Below are 21,168 nucleotides of genomic sequence, written 5' to 3'. Positions count from 1 at the left end.
TGGTTCTCTTCTCTCACATGACTGTGAACAACTGGACTAGCAGATAGAAGGACTATTCCTGTGATTCTCCTTTTTTAAAAAATTGAATCTCAAAATGCATTCACAGTGTATATAAATAACTAAAATTCAACAATAAAAACATAAACCACTTATTTTTTTTAAGTGGGAAAAGTTCATCAAAGAGGACACACTGATTGCAAATAGATGCATGAAAAGATTTTACTTTAGAGAATGAAACATTTCTACATGTATATTAAAATGGAAAAAAATGGCCAAAAAATATAAAGCTTCCCTGCTAATTTCCCATGATGATACAGACATAGAACATAAATGTAGAATCCATTTGTCCACTGGAAATCCATGAAGACATGAGTTGTTAAAAAGAAAAAATTGGAACTAAATCTTGAAATAACAAAGATCGACTTGGTACACACAGGAAGCTAATGTCCTTTGGACATTTGGTTAAACCAAATGTTGTTTTGTAGCCCTGTGTCATGAATTCCCTCTATGGGTTATGGATGTAGACACACTTAAATGAGAATTTTGGCAATAACTGCAAATATATCCCCCCACTGAATTAATCACAATGGAAGCTTCTAGCATTACTGAACTGAACTGGGAACTTTCAAAGGAAGGCATATCTCCCAGGCATATTTAAGCTTTCCACTAAATTAAAATGAAACATTTCTCTTTCTCACAGTAAGGCTCTGCTTTATTTTAATTTAAAATTAAAAGCCTGCTTTAAGAAGAGCTCATGTGAGGCAAGAAGCTACATATTTGATGTAAAGTTGGGCAAAGTATAGTAAAATTAATATATATATAATATAAAAATAAAATAAAATAATATAAATATAAAATTATATATATATATATATTTTTTTTTTCTTATTTTACTTGAAATGTTACTACCCCTTGGAGAGGACCTGGGAATTCTGTGGCTCAAAGGGATGGTTTGTTTGACTCTAAAATAAGATGGAAAGAACACACACAGAGAAACAACAACAACCATACAGTGTGTGAGAGCCCTTGAGCTGAGCTGCCTGGGCTTTTTACATATTTGACCCAGAGATCTCCAAACTCCAAACTCCAGCATCACTGCCAGTTCCCAGCGGAAAACAAACTCTGCTTTGAGGTGAAACCTCTGTTAGGGAGAGGAGGCTCCTTAGAAAGTTCATCTTTTCAATTAGCTTTCTCATTTGGAGGCAAACAGCAGAGTCTGGGGCCTGGTATAAGCTTCAGGTGACACTGTGTCTTGAAAATACACAAGTAGAAGGACTTCTGGCTGGCCTTGTTAGTGGAGCTTGTGACTCTTGATTTCAGGATCTTATACTTGAGTCCCACACTGGGTGTAGTGAATACATAAAAATAAAATCTTCAAGAAAATAAAAGAAATATATATCACCTAAAACAGTATGATGTGTGTGCTATTGTCTGGATGGATTTGATTTTTTTGTTCTACATGTTTTACAAAGGAAAATGTATCATCAATGCTAATACTTATTAATATTTATGTACATTAGTGTATATTTATTAATATTTACATACATATACATCACTATTAACATACAATAATATTAACAATGCATATTAGTATTAATATATTATAAGTTAATAAAATATGTTAGTATTAATATCCATGTTTAACATTTGAGAGTCTCCATGAGTCCCACGTGTAAGGAAAAGGCAGAGTTCCAGCGGGACACCATTTCATGTCCAAATCCCTGGGGAATATGTTCTACTGCTTTCACCAGTGAAGGGATTAACCATCTCAATATATGTGTCACCACTTGGAACCTACAACCCCAGGCTTTGTCCCAGCACCTCATCTGTCTCTGTCACTGTGCTTATTGCCACTGGCATACATCTGACAGGAAACCCCAAAGAAGCTTCTCAATAAAAGAGACTCAGAGACAAGGCCTGTGGGTCCGGGAGTTTTTGTCTCACTTCCTTGTTGTCTGAGACACTATGGGTAGGTAGGTAGGTATAGCTGCTCCCACTGCCATGACCTGTAGCACAGTAATAGTTAGCCTCGTCTCAGGTTGGAGCCCAGAGATAAGCAGAAGCCCAGCTTTGGTCAAGGCATCTTTAGAAGCAGCTGGGGACCCCAGAGCCCTGATGCTTATCTGAGTCTGAGTAGTAGTGCAGGAGCTACCCAGGAGGGCTCTCTGTCTTCTACTGGTACCAGTTTATGTAATACCTGTGGACACTGAAGCCACTGATCAGGGTGCAGGTTAGTCTGGCAGATGATCCCAGAGATGCAGAGAGGGAGGGCAGCTGGATTATCTCAGATTGTGATAGGGAACCTGCAAACACAAACACATCAGAATGAAGGGTTTGGGTGTGTGTGGTTATGAGCTGAGTTGGAGGAATCTGACTCAGGCTGCGGGGCCATCATCTTGCACTAGAGCCTATTCCTACCTGTGCAAGTGACAGAGGAGGATGAGGAGGACAGTCATCCAGGCCATTGTGACAGCCCTTCTTAAGTCACAGAGCTGGGGCTAGGCTGCCCTTGGCCTGTTTTATCCTCTCTACAGGGGCCAGAGTAGGGGCTGCTCATCCAAATGTGACCCAACCCTCCTCCCTCCTGTGCACTTACAGATGTGCCCCTTTGACAGGGAGAGTTTCTGATGTTCTAGTTTCCCTCAGTGGGCCAGGAGGAAGCAGCTGCTGGCACCTAACAGGCCCTGGTCCAGGGACTTATCCAGCTTCAAAGAGGCTACACCTTTGTTGTCCCCACTGAAAGCTAGGGACTCAGGCTTGGGCCTCCTGTCAATGGAGGGCTGCCATGCTGGGAGACCCTGTCCTACAGAACCCCCTCAGACAGGATCTCACATTGTCTCCTGTTGGTCTCTGGGAGAATGCTTCACCTGCTTCTGTGATGCATATGTTCCCACCGTGTGACAGTGACCCTCCAGGGAAGGACAGAGATCCTGGTGTTCTGTCCTTGATCAGGCTTCCTTTATGGACTGGGGACTAGTCGGAGGTACATGAGCAGTCCTAACCCAGGAGATCCTGTGAACCTCTGTGGATCTGAGGGCAAGACACAGGGAACAGAGAGAAGAAGGATGCTGTCCTTACAGGACGGCCTCAGAGGAGGTGGGCTGGATCTGGTTGCTGAGCATGAACAAGAATTTGTGGAGGGGACCCATACCTTAGCAAAGGAGGACACCAAACATGAGAATATTGGCCCCTCCTGAGCAAGACTGACAGGACACACAGGGGTGTCAGGAGATAGTGGGGCCTGGGTGTCCAGCAGGAACAATGGAGGGGTCATCCTATGAATTCCCCTCCATTTTCTGTGAGACCAGTGCTTCTGGTCAGTGCTGCTCATTAGGGATTTAGCTCTGTGGGAATGTCGAGGACAGAACTTGGGACAGGGTGACCTGGAAGGGGATGCTAGGAGTGGCGTTGAAGGAGGCAGAGAATGGAGGAAACAGGGAAGAGAGAAATATCATGTGTCCTCAAGTGCAGCACAGGGAGGTAACCGACTCGATCCTGTGCTGTGGGAGAGGGAGGGATGGTCCAGAGGTCAGATGGATGGATGGTGATGCCCTCAGTGATGGGGTGCTCAGACTGACACAGGTGAAGTCAGGTGGAGAGCAGTTGGAGTCTCCTGATAGTCTGTTGTCCCGCTGTCATATTGCAACCATGGTGTGACCTATTGAGAGATATGGATACACAGATGACCAGGGCTGAGAAGCACCTTCCATCCCCCATAGGAAGGATGTAGGTAATACAGTAACTGCTTATGTGAGTGCTTGGTCGACATCATTCATTCATTCATTCTCCCCTATATTCACTACTTCCCCCCCCACCCCAATATTTTGTTTATTTATTAGAGAGAGAGAGTAAGTGCATGTACAAGCTGGGGAGGGGGCATGTCCAAGGAGAAGGAGAATGAGACTCTCTGCTAAGTCAAACCAAAGACTTGATCCCAGGACTCTGAGGTCATGACCTGAACCTAAGGCAGATACTTCACTGATTGACCCATCCAGAACTCCCTCCCCTACAATCTCTAAACACACATTTATGGAATGTCCACATGTGTCAGACCAGTGTTCATCACTGATATGTAAAATATGATTTTACATGCATTTCTGAACAGCTAGTGGATTCTCCGTTTCATACAATGTGCATGGTTGCTATTTGCCCTCCTCAATGTCTGTGTTTGAGAGCCCAACTTATATCACACAAAGTTTCCTACCCAATCACTTTGTGTCTATTTATCCAAAGATCCTTTGATCCACTGGAGAAAAGTATGCACTTTCATGTGCACCAAATTTGAAAATAAGGAGGGTGTAAAATTAAGAGAAAAAGGAAGTATTAGAAAAAATCATTCACATATCTGCAAAAAACAATGTCACCTTCTGCGAGTTACCATAAAATATAGAAATAAATGACCAATATAATATTTCTTAGAAAGAGCATGTCAAATCCTGAGTTTGAGAACTAATGAAATATATTTCATCATGAATAAATTGGGGAGTCATAGTAATAAGCCGGGATCCCTGACCTTGTAAAGAACCATGGGAAAATGTCACAGACATTTCAAGGCATCATGGGTCAGAAGAATCCTTTCTTTCTGTAACGTTCTGGATGCAATGGTGAGCACAAGTGTTTGTAAACTGGGTGTTGGAGAAGAACCCAGGGCCCAGGAGCCTCTCACAAGGTTGGAAAGAACAGGCAGAACCCCCCAACACCTGTTGACTCTAAGGTGATGCTGGATGTCCCAAGGGAGACCTGTCTTTGGGTCGTGCTTTTCATCTCTGAAGAACGATGCTGATGGTCACTGTCCACAGAGGGCTACAGTAAAAAGGAGTCCCATCAGTGGGTCTATGTGTGAGCAGAAAAACCCAGGAGTTCCCCAGTGTGTGTGGGGGGTAATTATAGGATATAGCTTTCCTGACACAAGAGAAGTCATTTCAGTCCCCCAACTATTTTCTATGATCTATATCTGGATGGCTCTATTTTCCCCAGCACACGGCTTTCAGATCTTCCTCAGAGGTGTCAGAATTAAGAAAAAATTTTTAAAAAATCCTTATTAGATAAAGCTTTTAAGGGAACAAAAGGAATGCAAAAATTGGCCATCTCAATCAGGCCAGGAAAGTGTAACCACATCAGAGACAGCAAATCAGTGAAATCCCCAATGCTATTTCCAAGAAAACCAGGCCCCACAATCGTTACCCCAGACAAGGAGCTCAGACCGTTTCCAGTGTATCCTGGCTCTGGAGGCAGGTCCCTAGCTCCTTCCTCTTGTGGGACAGCCACCTCTGCTTCATTGTAATGCAAAAGTCTATGCACTAGGAGGAGCCCAACCTGCAGTAACTTACCAGAGGATGCCTGTAGAGGCCAATGTTCTCAGTCCTCCTGACCCACCTTATGCCCACCTACACATGGGATGACAAAACTCCCCTTCTGAATATTCATCCCAATACTAAATAAAAAGAACCCACTCTCTCATGCTCCCAGAGTCAAGGCTTTGCAAGTTATTCCCTGTGATATCCTATTTGCTGCAAATACAGATTCCTTTGTGTGACTACATACCCGGCTTTGTCTCCAAATTTAACTCAGGATAGAACAAACTCACATTAGTTCACAAGCAGTAACTTCATTTTCTTCTACCTCCCTCTCTATATAACTTATAGTACTTAAATGTATAACTTATAATATATGGTATGTTTATGTATCATGTAACATATGTATGATATATTTATATATAACTGGTTGGTGGACAGACTGTTATGTCCATACAATGGAGCACCATATGTCAATAAATAAATAAATAAATAAATAAAATATATAAACAAATAAACTACTTTTCTCTGCTATGACATGCATGAATGTCTGAATAAGTATGTGAAATAATTAAATGTAAGGAACTATTCAATGGGTTCCAAGTATATAATTTCAATTATGCACAATATGTATATAGGAGGTCAATCCATAAGGATGGAAAGTGATCATTTTTTACTGATTCCTGACTGGGTAATTATGGGGGTGACCATGAATGGGTGGGGGATCTTCTTCACCTGACATCATATGCAGATGCAAATACCAGGATGTCCCTGGCATCCCCACCTTTCTGGATTTATTAGGGAAGTTACAGAAATGGAACCACCTAGGATCAAGTCACTTTCCCCTCTCATAAGCTTCAGGAGAAGCTGAATAGGAATGACCAGGGACACTGGTATGGATATGGGACAGTACTCCAGGGGAAGTTCCCTGTCCTGAAATGTTGTGATTTTAATAAATTGAATCAGGGAAAGTTGAGCAGGGAGACATCGTGGGTGGAAGGTCAGCAGCAGCTCCAGGAGGAGGCATGGCCATGATGGGATCAGTGTAAATGGCCCTTGGAGATTGAAAGCAAGTGAGGTAAGTCAGGGAGATACAATGGAGTCTAGGCTAGCTCAACAAAGGCAGCCCTGATATCCTTTGGGGTCACCAACAGTTTTCCAAGTGCTCTTTGAAGTTGGAACAAGGCACAGATACTGTACTAGGGGATCGAAAAGAGGAATAGGGAAGGTGTCCCTATTGAGCTAATTCCAAAATCCTCTCACCCCCCACTTGTGCAGAGAGAAAGGTGAGGAGAGAAGGACCCCAGGCCAGGGGTCCCCAGAGCTGTCTTCCAAACACGAGGGTGGAAATATAGTTCCCATTAATCTCTAATCCTCCTTCGGGAGGAGGCTGCTGTGAGACTTCTTCATCTGTTTTTCTCTAAACCCTGAGTATCTACAGCCTCAATGGCATTACGCTATGAAACTCTATTAACCTTGGGATGAAGAAAAGACATGGCTCCTATATAACATGCTTCAGTGGGAAGGAAATCTGATGCTGGGTGTCCAATGCATATAGGTACGTGACAAGAAGAGGCATATCTCACTTTAGAGAATGATTTGCTTGTTCAGCATCCTTGGAACCACAGAGACCTGCTTCCTCTGAGACTCCTGAGCCAAAGAACAGTTCCCAGAGACATACTAGGATCAGCAGATGCAGAAAGAAGGTGTCCTCTTAGAAGTGGTCCCTGGGACATGGTTTTGAGCTATGGTAGATCCAGTGATCTACTACAAGCACTCAGACGACCCACTTTCTGAGTCAGGCCTAGACCCTGGGCTGATGTTAATGGGGTCACCCACCTCCATCCTTCTCCATCATCTTCCTGGAGGGATACTTTGCCCTAAGATCTGACTAAAGCCTATGGAGATGAGATCTGCATGAGAGTGAAGCAAAGAAATTAGAAGTGGAACAAACGAGGTCTTTAAGAAAAATGAGAGAACATTTTCTTTTCTTTTCTTATTTTTTTTAAAGATTTTATTTATTTATCAGAGAGAGAGAGGGGGAGAGAGCGAGCACAGGCAGACAGAATGGCAGGCAGAGGCAGAGGGAGAAGCAGGCTCCCTGCTGAGCAAGGAGCCCGATGTGAGACTCGATCCCAGGATGCTGGGATCATGACCTGAGCCGAAGACTGCTGCTTAACCAACTGAGCCACCCAGGCATCCCGAGAGGACATTTTCATATTGACAGGTTCCAGGAAAGCAAACTGATGGAAGGCATGAGAACAGATGTCACCATGAGGTAGTTACAGTCCCAGGAAGGGCAGGGGTGACTGCCCTATGGTCCATGGGACACACACCTATGTGTGTAATACTTAGTTCTAGGACATTCTAGATGAAGTAGAATAACCAGGTGTGCATCAGTTCACAAACAAAGGGTGAGGTGAGGTTCTTTGAAAGGACTTGGGTGCTGGTCATTGAAAAGGCATTGGAAAAGACTTTTGCAGGAATATATTCAGTGGCATATATTCCGACTGAACAATTCAGCAAACATTTCAAAAATCAAGTAACGCATTTCAAATTTTATAGAGAGACTGAGACTGGTATATCAGTCAGAAAGTTTCTGCCTTCGGCTCAGGTCATGATCCCAGCATCCTGGGAAGGAGCCCCCATCAGGCTCCCTGCTCAGCAGAAAGCCTGCTTCTCCCTCTCCCTCTCTCTCTGCTTGTGCTGCCTCTCTCTCTAATAAATAAATAAATTCTTAAAAATAGAATTTTATAGAGATTAGGTATTTAGATATTTAGCTATTTTACTATTAGGTTTTAGATATTTAGATTATATTAGATATTTAAAGATTAAACTAATTAGATTAATTAATTGTATATTTAATGATTTGTAAAATAACATGATGATGATGATGATGGGTTTGGCAGGCTTCAACTTTACCACTGGAGGGTGTAGCAAACTTCATTATTTTAGGAATTGTCTCTATATTCTTAATTTTTAGGTTCTCCATATCTGTGTCACATACTTCTTACCAAGATTATATTTTCAATATCATAAAATTTCTTTATATTAAAAAATATCCCCACCTGTATTTTCTCACTCATTGTTTTAGTTCTTAGTTTCTTATTCATTGTCTTAGTTCAGTAGAAGATAAATGTGAGGTTTTAATGTTTTGAAGCTGTGTTTAGTGTGTGTACAGTTACATCCATAAATCTTCACTTCCTCACTGTATCAGAGATGGAACTCAGCTTTCACTGTGCACGTGATACCCAAACATCTAGACGTAAAGGCCTTTTATTAAATTCCTGTGACTGGTATTACCAATTTCCTTCAAGCACTCAGTCCTCAAGGCCCTTGGAGGGATGGAAGATCCCTCAATGAAGAAGTCATTGAGCTTAGGCAGGACCTTAATGCCTTGACATAAAACCCCAACTCCTTCTTCCTCTAAGGGATCTTCATGGTCTTGCTCTGTCTGCACCACAACCAGCTGAGTAGCCATGCTCCTTGCTCTCTGACCTCAAGCTTACCTCCTTTCCTGTCACTTCACAACACTGATTCTCATCCCTACCATGGTCTCCTATTCTGTCTGTTGGGAGGAGATCTCAAATTGAGATAATGGAGAAAACACCCATTTTGGCAACTCTGAGTTCTCTTGATAACAGGAAACACTTACATCATCAAAGATGGGAATAGAGGATTTTAAATCTGCATATTGTGGACAATTTTGAAGTTATAGAAACTGTAGGGATTCATGCAAAAAACCACCTACACCCATCATACAGCCTCAACTATCAATAGGACTCATCTTGTGGACTCCTGTCCACAAGACAAGATTCTTGTGACTCTAAAAGACTCCACAAGACTCTCCCACCCTTCTTTGTCCCTCGTCTTGTGCCCTTGCTGAATATCAAAAATATCCAACCACTCTGTCATTGGTGTATAGGGGTCACTGGTATAACCTTGAGCACATTACCTATATGTTTAATATTCCAAAACCCTTATGCATTAAAGCAATGGATCCCAACTACTTGCACATAAATGTATGTGTGCTGTAATCTCACATTGTATGTTGAGCTGATTGAACTGTTGTACTGATTGAAACAGTGAAGGAAGAGAAAGACACCTATACTTCATTACTTTCTCATTTTGAGTGTCAGGGAGAAACCACCTAAAAGAATATTGAGGATTGAAAATTCATCTTTTAATTAAAACAAATGCAAATTCTATGATCTTAAAGCTGGAAAACTTTTAAAAGGAGAATAAACTTTCAAACAGATATTTTTGGACCATAACTTGAAAATAATCTGTATGTACTCACCTCACATTCTAAGGTTTTGGCATACATTATTTTGAAATTTAGTTAATGATTCAGAAAGATCTCCTAAGGAACAGTGATTCCATGATCCAAAGTGTTGGATCAGTCAGTCAAAAACAAAATACAAACATTTTCTAATATTTTTATACAAATCAAGCAATTTCTAAGATGGTGGCCCTATCAAAATTGTGGTACCAATGTGGATACTTCACAGTGCTCTGAAAATGAAGGAATGCAAGGTTGAAAAAATATGTGTCAGTCTGCAGAGCTGTAAGCACTACTGACATGGTTGATTCAACAATGCCATTTTATTTTAAGAGCAATGTGTTTAAGAAAATCAGTCTCTCCCAATGGGGCTTACTGCTTTTTGCTGGTGGGCTGACAGTGTTCTCTGATAAAATCATAACCTTGCAGTGGAGATATGTTTATGTTTGTAACTAGGCTTCTTAGAGGCACAAGGCACAGCCATGGGCCATGATAACCATTGGGTTTCCCCACATCACACACACACACACACACACACACACACACACACACACACACTTCCTAGGCAGTGTTCTGGTATTCTGGATGGCATCTACAAGGATTTCACTTCCTTCTCTCTTTTACTGTATGGTATGGTGTGTGTTCTCCATTCTGGCTGTATTTGTATACCATTTTATAAATTACTAATATTGGTATCAATTTTTGTTTTTAGAGTCATCATGAACGTTTTACATAATGTTGAGAGACAGCTATGGTATGGCACTATTTTGAACCAGAATCCCAAGGATTTTGTTCTGTTGTTATCAGTTAAAACACTAACTTCCTCAGTAAAAGTGTAACAGCTTAGAATCTACGGTCCTGAGGAGTTTTTGTCTCACTTTCTCATCTGTGTCTATCACTGTGCTGAGCAACACTGGTATATACCTGACAGTAATAATCAGCCTCGTCCTCAGGCTGGAGCCCAGAGATGAACAAAATTGCTGTGTTTGTGGGGGTATCTTTGGATCCAGAGACTCGACTGGGGACCCCAGGTCCCAGCTGCTTGTCTGAGTCTGAGTAGTAGTACAGGAAAAACCGGGGAGGGCTTCCAGGCTTCTGCTGATACCAGTACATGTTTTTCCCACTGACACTTATGTCCCTGCTCAGGGTACAGGTGAGTCTGGCTGTTGCTCCTACAGATGCAGAGAGGGACGTTGGCTGGGTCAGCACAGGCTGGGACAGGGAACCTGCAAAGACAGACACATCAGAATGAAGAGAATGGATAGGGTATGTATGGTTGAGATGCTTTGCCAGAGGAATCTGACTCAGGCTGGGTATCACCCTCTTGCACTGGGACCTGTCTTTACCTGTGCAATGACAGAGGAGCAAGAGGAGGACAGGGCTCCAGGCCATGGTGACACAGCCCCTTCTTAGTCCAGTGACATAGAGCTGTGCTTCCCCAGGCCTCTCTTATCCTCTCCCTACAGGGTTCACAGAGGAGGAGCTGTTCATGCAAATGGGAGCCTCCCCTGCTGTTCTGTGTGCACTCAGAGTCTGGGACACTTGGGACAGGGAGCATACTTGATATGTTAATTTCTACCATGGGTAGGCCTGCAGAAAACGCTGCTGGGACCACACCTAGGTCCAGGTGCATGAAAGTCAGGTCCAAAGAGGACACACCTGTCCTGTCCCTATTGGAAGCCAGGGGCAGAGACCCAGGGCCTTCTTTCTGTGGTGGCTGCCTAGTTGGGAGCCCCTAGCCTGCAGAAACCTCCAGACACGGTCTCACAGTGCCCCTACTGGTCCCTGAGCAGACTTCTGCTTTTCCCCCTACAGCCACCAAGTCTTTCCTTTTCTTGCTACTCTGATGACTCTATTTTCACCATGTGAGAGTGACCTTCCAGGGAAGGTTGTAATTGTGGTCCTGGTGTACTGTCCCTGATGGAGCATCCTCCGTGGGTGGGGCTCTAGTGTAGGGACATGTACTATCCTGACACAGGAGAGCCTGTGAACCACTGTGAAGCAGAGAAAAAGATAGAGGGAAGAGAGAACACAGGGGATATGCATCCACAGGAGGCTCAGGGGACACTGGCTGGCTCTGGCTGATAAGTGTAAACAGGAGTTCAGCCAGGGGACACATACATTCACAGAGGAGGACACACATCATCTGTCACATTCAGGTCTCCAATGCTCATCCTTGCCTGAGCAGTGAGAGTAGAATTAAGGAGGATGAGATCCCTGGCTGTGGAGACACAGCTGTCCTGAGTGCCAAGCTGGGGCTGGGTGACCAAACCTCTAGTTTTCTCCAGTGGCTTGAAAGAGGAGGGCAGTTCCCATGACCACCTTCTCTACTAGAAAATTTGCCTCATCCTGAGCATGAGCTTAAAGTGAGCTTGTTTGTTTGACAGACTAGAGTCTGATTGTGAGTTTCATAGTTTGTCCCCAGGGAGGAAGCAGCTGCTGAGAATATTCACAGACCAGTGACACTCTGGGCACTCTGCACAGGTGGAGGAGGCACAGGGACCCCACATAGGCAACAAAGCCCCATCTCTGGGGTTTGGAAGAATTACAAAATAGGGGTTCCCCACTGTGCATACCCAGTGGTAGGCCTGCAGTGTCCACTACTGTCCACAGGCAAAACTACAGTTCTGTGTGAAAATGATGTTGGGGTCAAAAATTGACATTTGGTCACTGACAGTCCACAAACACCGATGGGACATGTAGCCCTACAGTGACCCCAGTTTTTATATGAATTGATTGTGTGATATCTCAAAGAGCAAATGCATTCCAAGATTAACATAATTTATAAATTTACCACATGATTAATATTAAAGTTTTGAACAGTTTATTTTATTTTTTTTTATTTCTTTTTTTTTAATTTTTTATTTTTTATAAACATATATTTTTATCCCCAGGGGTACAGGTCTGTGAATCACCAGGTTTACACACTTCACAGCACTCACCAAACCACATACCCTCCCCAATGTCCATAATCCCCCCCCCTTCTCCCAAACCCCCTCCCCCCAGCAACCCTCAGTTTGTTTTGTGAGATTAAGAGTCACTTATGGTTTGTCTCCCTCCCAATCCCATCTTGTTTCATTGATTCTTCTTCTACCCACTTAAGCCTCCATGTTGTATCACCACTTCCTCATATCAGGGAGATCATATGATAGTTGTCTTTCTCTGCTTGACTTATTTCGCTAAGCATGATACGCTCTAGTTCCATCCATGTTGTTGCAAATGGCAAGATTTCATTTCTTTTGATGGCTGCATAGTATTCCATTGTGTATATATACCACATCTTCTTGATCCATTCATCTGTTGATGGACATCTAGGTTCTTTCCATAGTTTGGCTATTGTGGACATTGCTGCTATAAACATTCGGGTGCATGTGTCCCTTTGGATCACTACATTTGTATCTTTAGGGTAAATACCCAATAGTGCAATTGCTGGGTCATAGGGCAGTTCTATTTTCAACATTTTGAGGAACCTCCATGCTGTTTTCCAGAGTGGCTGCACCAGCTTGCATTCCCACCAACAGTGTAGGAGGGTTCCCCTTTCTCCGCATCCTCGCCAGCATCTGTCATTTCCTGACTTGTTGATTTTAGCCATTCTGACTGGTGTGAGGTGATATCTCATTGTGGTTTTGATTTGTATTTCCCTGATGCCGAGTGATATGGAGCACTTTTTCATGTGTCTGTTCGCCATCTGGACGTCTTCTTTGCAGAAATGTCTGTTCATGTCCTCTGCCCATTTCTTGATTGGATTATTTGTTCTTTGGGTGTTGAGTTTGCTAAGTTCTTTATAGATTCTGGACACTAGTCCTTTATCTGATATGTCGTTTGCAAATATCTTCTCCCATTCTGTCAGTTGTCTTTTGATTTTGTTAACTGTTTCCTTTGCTGTGCAAAAGCTTTTGATCTTGATGAAATCCCAGTAGTTCATTTTTTCCCTTGCTTCCCTTGCCTTTTGCGTTGTTCCTAGGAAGATGTTGCTGTGGCAGAGGTCGAAGAGGTTGCTGCCCGTGTTCTCCTCAAGGATTTTGATGGATTCCTTTCGTACATTGAGGTCCTTCATCCATTTTGAGTCTATTTTTGTGTGTGGTGTAAGGAAATGGTCCAATTTCATTTTTCTGCATGTGGCTGTCCAATTTTCCCAGCACCATTTATTGAAGAGGCTGTCTTTTTTCCATTGGACATTCTTTCCTGCTTTGTCGAAGATTAGTTGACCATAGAGTTGAGGGTCTATTTCTGGGCTCTCTATTCTGTTCCATTGATCTATGTGTCTGTTTTTGTGCCAGTACCATGCTGTCTTGATGATGACAGCTTTGTAATAGAGCTTGAAGTCCGGAATTGTGATGCCACCAACGTTGGCTTTCTTTTTCAATATCCCTTTGGCTATTCGAGGTCTTTTCTGGTTCCATATAAATTTTAGCATTATTTGTTCCATTTCTTTGAAAAAGATGGATGGTACTTTGATAGGAATTGCATTAAATGTGTAGATTGCTTTAGGTAGCATAGACATTTTCACAATATTTATTCTTCCAATCCAGGAGCATGGAACATTTTTCCATTTCTTTGTGTCTTCCTCAATTTATTTCATGAGTACTTTATAGTTTTCTGAGTATAGATTCTGTGTCTCTTTGGTTAGGTTTATTCCTAGGTATCTTATGGTTTTGGATGCAATTGTAAATGGGATTGACTCCTTAATATCTCTTTCTTCTGTCTTGCTGTTGGTGTAGAGAAATGCAACTGATTTCTGTGCATTGATTTTATATCCTGACACTTTACTGAATTCCTGTATAAGTTCTAGCAGTTTTGGAGTGCATTCTTTTGGGTTTTCCACATATAGTATCATATCATCTGTGAAGAGTGATAATTTGACTTCTTCTTTGCCGATTTGGAAGCCTTTAATTTCCTTTTGTTGTCTGATTGCTGAGGCTAGGACCTCTAGTACGATGTTGAATAGCAGTGGTGATAATGGACATCCCTGCCGTGTTCCTGACCTTAGCGGAAAAGCTTTCAGTTTTTCTCCATTGAGAATGATATTTGCGGTGGGTTTTTCATAGATGGCTTTGATGATATTGAGGTATGTGCCCTCTATCCCTACACTTTGAAGAGTTTTGATCAGGAAGGGATGCTGTACTTTGTCAAATGCTTTTTCAGCATCTATTGAGAGTATCATATGGTTCTTGTTCTTTCTTTTATTGATGTGTTGTATCACATTGACTGATTTGCGGATGTTGAACCAACCTTGCAGCCCTGGAATAAATCCCACTTGGTCGTGGTGAATAATCTTTTTAATGTACTGTTGAATCCTATTGGCTAGTATTTTGTTGAGTATTTTCGCATCTGTGTTCATCAAGGATATCGGTCTATAGCTCTCTTTTTTGGTGGGATCCTTGTCTGGTTTTGGGATCGAGGTGATGCTGGCCTCATAAAATGAGTTTGGAAGTTTTCCTTCCATTTCTATTTTTTGGAACAGTTTCAGGAGAATAGGAATTAGTTCTTCTTTAAATGTTTGGTAGAATTCCCCCGGGAAGCCGTCTGGCCCAGGGCTTTTGTTTGTTTGGAGATTTTTAATGACTGTTTCAATCTCCTTATTGGTTATGGGTCTGTTCAGGCTTTCTATTTCTTCCTGGTTCAGTTGTGGTAGTTTATATGTTTCTAGGAATGCATCCATTTCTTCCAGATTGTCAAATTTATTGCCGTAGAGTTGCTCATAGTATGTTCTTATAATAGTTTGTATTTCTTTGGTGTTAGTTGTGATCTCTCCTCTTTCATTCATGATTTTATTTATTTGGGTCCTTTCTCTTTTCTTTTTGATAAGTCGGGCCAGGGGTTTATCAATTTTATTAATTCTTTCAAAGAACCAGCTCCTAGTTTCGTTGATTTGTTCTATTGTTTTTTTGGTTTCTATTTCATTGATTTCTGCTCTGATCTTTATGATTTCTCTTCTCCTGCTGGGCTTAGGGTTTCTTTCTTGTTCTTTCTCCAGCTCCTTTAGGTGTACGGTTAGGTTGTGTACCTGAGACCTTTCTTGTTTCTTGAGAAAGGCTTGTACCGCTATATATTTTCCTCTCAGGACTGCCTTTGTTGTGTCCCACAGATTTTGAACCGTTGTATTTTCATTATCATTTGTTTCCATGATTTTTTTCAATTCTTCTTAATTTTCCGGTTGACCCATTCATTCTTTAGAAGGCTGCTGTTTAGTCTCCATGTATTTGGGTTCTTTCCAAACTTCCTTTTGTGGTTGAGTTCTAGCTTTAGAGCATTGTGGTCTGAAAATATGCAGGGAATGATCCCAATCTTTTGATACCGGTTGAGTCCTGATTTAGGACCGAGGATGTGATCTATTCTGGAGAATGTTCCATGTGCACTAGAGAAGAATGTGTATTCTGTTGCTTTGGGATGAAATATTCTGAATATATCTGTGATGTCCATCTGGTCCAGTGTGTCGTTTAAGGCCTTTATTTCCTTGCTGATCTTTTGCTTGGATGACCTGTCAATTTCAGTGAGGGAAGTGTTAAAGTCCCCTACTATTATTGTATTATTGTTGATGTGTTTCTTTGATTTTGTTATTAATTAGTTTATATAGTTGGCTGCTCCCACATAGGGGGAATAGATATTTAAAATTGTTAAATCTTCTTATTGGACAGACCCTTTGAGTATGATATAGTGTCCTTCCTCATCTCTTATTATAGTCTTTGGCTTAAAATCTAATTGATCTGATATAAGGATTGCCACTCCTGCTTTCTTCTGATGTCCATTAGCATGGTAAATTCTTTTCCACCCCCTCACTTTAAATCTGGAGGTGTCTTCGGGCTTAAAATGAGTTTCTTGGAGGCAACATATAGATGGGTTTTGTTTTTTTATCCATTCTGATACCCTGTGTCTTTTGACAGGGGCATTTAGCCCATTCACATTCAGGGTAACTATTGAGAGATATGAATTTAGTGCCATTGTATTGCCTGTAAGGTGACTGTTACTGTATATGGTCTCTGTTCCTTTCTGATCTACCACTTGTAGGCTCTCTCTTTGCTTAGAGGACCCCTTTCAATATTTCCTGTAGAGCTGGTTTGGTATTTGCAAATTCTTTCAGTTGTTGTTTGTCCTGGAAGCTTTTAATCTCTCCATTTTCAATGATAGCCTAGCTGGATATAGTATTCTTGGCTGCATGTTTTTCTCGTTTAGTGCTCTGAAAATATCATGCCAGCTCTTTCTGGCCTGCCAGGTCTCTGTGGATAAGTCAGCTGCCAATCTAATATTTTTACCATTGTATGTTACAGACTTCTTTTCCCGGGCTGCTTTCAGGATTTTCTCTTTGTCATTGAGACTTGTAAATTTTACTATTAGGTGACGGGGTGTGGGCCTATTCTTATTGATTTTGAGGGGCATTCTCTGAACCTCCTGAATTTTGATGCTCGTTCCCTTTGCCATATTGGGGAAATTCTCCCCAATAATTCTCTCCAGTATACCTTCTGCTCCCCTCTCACTTTCTTCTTCTTCTGGAATCCCAATTATTCTAATGTTGTTTCGTCTTATGGTGTCACTTATCTCTCGATTCTCCCCTCGTGGTCCAGTAGCTGTTTGTCCCTCTTTTGATCAGCTTCTTTATTCTCTGTCATTTGGTCTTTTATATCACTAATTCTTTCTTCTGCCTCATTTATCCTAGCAGTTAGAGCCTCCATTTTTGATTGCACCTCATTAATAGCTTTTTTGATTTCCACTTGGTTAGATTTTAGTTCTTTTATTTCTCCAGAAAGGGCTTTTATATCTCTCGAGAGGGTTTCTCTCATATCTTCCATGCCTTTTTCGAGCCCGGCTAGAACCTTGAGAATTGTCATTCTGAACTCTAGATCTGACATATTACCGATGTCTGTATTGATTAGGTCCCTAGCCTTCGGTACTGCCTCTTGTTCTTTTTTTTGTGTTGAATTTTTACGTCTTGTCATTTTGTCCAGATAAGAGTAAATGAAGGGGCAAGTAAAATACTAAAAGGGTGGCAACAACCCCAGGAAAATATGCTTTAACCAAATTAGAAGAGATCCAAAATCGTGAGTGGGGAGAAAGGGTATAAAAAGAGGTTCAAAAAGGAAGAAAGAAAAAAAAAAAGAAAAGAAAAAAAAAGAAAAGAAAAGAATTTTTTAAAAAAGAATACACCTAAGAAAAATGTACAAAAGAATAAATATATATATTAGGTAAACTCGTATAAAATCGTTAAAAAAGAAAAAGGTAACAGTTAAAAAAAAATTTTATCCAAAGGCGAGAAAAAAGAAAATGAAAAAGAAAAAATTAAATTAACTGCAAGACTAAAAAAAATCACAGGAAAAAAGCCATGAGTTCCGTGCTTGGCTTTCTCCTCCTCTGGAATTCTGCTGCTCTCCTTGGTATTGAAACCGCACTCCTTGGTAGGTGAACTTGGTCTCGGCTGGATTTCTTGTTGATCTTCTGGGGGAGGGGCCTGTTGTAGTGATTCTCAAGTGTCTTTGCCCCAGGCGGAATTACACCGCCCTTACCCGGGGCTGGGGTGAGTAATCCGCTCAGGTTTGCTTTCAGGAGCTTTTGTTCCCTGAGTGCTTTCTGTAGAGTTCCAGAGTACGGGAATACAAATGGCGGCCTCCTGGTCTCCGGCCCGGAGGAGCCGAGAGCCCAGGGCCGCACTCCTCAGTGCGCGCTCAGAGAACCGCGCCCAGTTACTCCTGTCTGCCTGACCTCCCGCCGCGCTCCGAGCTCACCGAACCTGGGACCGGTTCAAGGTAACACGGAGCTTTGAGCTTACTGTCGGCTCTGTCTCTGTAGCCGGCTTTCCCGTTCCAATACCCGCAAGCTCTGCGACACTCAGACACCCCCGATCCTTCTGTGACCCTGCGGGACCTGAGGCCACGCTGACCCCGCGTGGGCTTCGCCCCGGTTTAGCCTCTGGAGCGATGTCCCTCAGCGGAACAGACTTTTAAAAGTCCTGATTTTGTGCGCGGTTGCTCTGCCGCTTGCCGGGAGCCGGCCCCTCCCCCCGGGGTCTATCTTCCCGTTGCTTTGGATTCACTTCTCCGCCGGTCCTACCTTTCTGAAAGTGGTTGTTTTTCTGTTTCCAGAATTGCTGTTATTCTTCTCTTCGATCAGCCAATGGATTTTCAGGTGTTTGCAATCTTTAGATAAGCTATCTAGCTGATCTCCGGCTAGCTGAAGCAGTCTCAGCTTGCTACTTCTCCGCCATCTTGACTCCTCCCCCAGTTTTGAACAGTTTACAAATTATTGATGCCCTTTCAATAGAGGTGAAAAGTGTGGGACATGGATATCAAGAGGGCTTTAACTATCTCGGACAGCATTCACACATGAGTTGTTTCAAATGTTTCTTCTCTCATGATCTTCACTGCACAATGAATAGAAGCATCTGGCAGATAGAGAACATTAGATGGGCTATGGGTTCAGCTCATGTCTGTCTAGATAAAGAAAAGTCAATTATTTGGTCACTGTAATAAAATTAAAAAAAAAATGAGTGCGTGTCTATTATCGTCATTTGAGTAAAAAGCATCTCTCAGGGAGGAATGGAGTCTCTGAGTCTCACTTTCAGTTGATATATTGTAGGGCTGAGCATCTATTCCTAAACGTTCTAGGCAGAGTGGGAGAGAGGAAGCCCAATCCTGGAAAGTCACACTGGGAAATGGACACACACTGGGCGAGATGAGGTGGGGCATATGGGGATGAACCACTGGACAGGAGAATGGGACCAGGGACCCTCCCTTCCCATGGTGGTGCTGACCATTTTCCCTTCTCACTTTCTCTCCTGCCTCTAAAGATAGAGCCATTCTGAAAACAGGAGGAGGTTGTGGTTGCACTTTCCAGTAAATTTAAATCTCTGTGCAAATATAAGTACCTATACTCAGAGCATAATGATAGTCCTTAGGCTAAGCCCCTGTGATGATGAGGACAGCTTTGTTCCTAGAGATGGACCTGGAAAAGTGATCAGGATCCCCAAAGTGGTAGTTGTTTGTCTAGTAGACGAGGGAACACAGAAGCCTGGTCTGGGGTCTGCTGGTACCAGTCAAGGAGTTTGTTGGTAGATACTGACCCAGTGCTCAGGGCAGAGGTGATTTTGACTGTCCCTCTTAGAGATACTGACAGTGATGGGTCTTAGATCTCTGCAGTCTGAGAACATGCTTCTAAATCTAAGAGGTGAGAAAGATGTTATGGGAGACAAGGGTCATGCTGAGATCCTGCTTTTATGTGCCCCCCATAAATGCAGAGTCCCTTCCTTTGACATTATCTGTAAGCAAAGAGCTTGAGAAGCACCATCCAGCCCATTGTGGGGACCCTCACAAGATGAGGTCTCCTCAGTCTCCTGTGCTGGAATAGGGTATCCTTGGCACATTTTCATCACTTGAGACCCATTAGAAGTAGAAGGCACTTCCTGTAAATCACCTTCCTGTCTCTCCCTGCCTCAGGGTCACCCTATGTCCCCTGGGGGAAATTTCAAAAGAGACAAATACTGGGACCTCACATAGGCCAATATCTGCATGGTGACTGTGACACAGTGATAGGGGTCATTTGTGCCAAATCAGTTCCCCATGTCATTAGTGACCTCAGTCCCAAGTCTCTTCTCCAGAAAGCCAAAGAATGAATGAGGACATGGTGTGTTCTGTACCTCCTGGCTTCTAGTTCATCCCAAATCTGACTCATTCCTGGGAACATTTTCTTTGCCTCCCAGTGAAATCTCTTCTTGTCTCTTTGAAGGACCTCAGTGGTCACCCCTGCAGATAGGAATCCAGTAAGAATCTCAACACCCATGTAGGGGTGGAGGGATATGTTCCCATCAGACTTAGTCCTGGACCACTTATCGAGTGACCATGAGGAAGCAGACAAGGGAGAGCCAAAACTGAGCTGCACTCCAGGCTGGGGTGGCCACCCTCCTTTGTTCTTGGACGTTATTTATTATATTAAAAAGCATGGATGTAACCTCTGGTTTTGAGGAGAAAGATAACCATACAACCACTAAGTTATGTGATTTATCCCAAAATCAGGGAAAAAAATTAAAAAAAAAAAACGTGTGCCCTATAATCTGAACTAAAATGACTCTGTCTGAAGACATTTGTGTGAAAATTCAGGAGCATTATAAAATACCCTTTCCTTGTAAATTGCTCTGGAGTAGAAAGAAGTAGAAGTGTGCCTAGGGATGTGGGTGTGAATTTGGGAGGAACATACAATTTATTTAGTAACAGGTGAAAGAGAAACCACAAAATTGGGATTGATCCCATTATGCTAAAAATGTGATTCAATACTCATTTCTGAATCATTAGTAAACTGTATAATGAAATTTGCATGATCATATATTTTTTTCTCATCACCTGTGTTCAGGAACTTAATTGACCCCAGACATAAATATTCATATTAAATTCAATTTTGTTCTTAAAGAAAGTTATTTTTGAGAACATCGTGAAGACATGTAATTGTGTGTATCAAATTTTGAGATGAAGAGGAAGACCTAAAACTTAAGAGAAAAAGGAAGCATTGGAAAGGATAATTGTAATATCTGAAGGCATATATGTCAGTTATCATGAGCCACTATGAAATGCTGAAACATTTTGAGATGTAACACACTAGACTGACAGCTAT

The 21,168-nt window shown here is 42.2% G+C and overlaps 1 gene segment (V, D, J or C); it reads right to left on the bottom strand.

Moving 5' to 3' along the window:
• LOC132023362 (probable non-functional immunoglobulin lambda variable 11-55) overlaps window positions 1–11,007 on the bottom strand; it is a 1,024,259-nt gene extending 1,013,252 nt beyond the window's left edge. Inside the window, 2 exon segments of the V gene segment in view lie at window positions 10,484–10,802; window positions 10,923–11,007. Coding sequence covers window positions 10,484–10,802; window positions 10,923–10,968 — 365 coding nt within the window.
• Window positions 11,008–21,168: the final 10,161 nt, after the last annotated feature.

Source organism: Mustela nigripes, chromosome 8 (assembly GCF_022355385.1).
Source record: "Mustela nigripes isolate SB6536 chromosome 8, MUSNIG.SB6536, whole genome shotgun sequence".
NCBI classification, from domain to species: domain Eukaryota; kingdom Metazoa; phylum Chordata; class Mammalia; order Carnivora; family Mustelidae; genus Mustela; species Mustela nigripes.
Note: the sequence above shows the minus strand (reverse complement) of the source record. Positions and strands in the feature narration are given on the sequence as shown.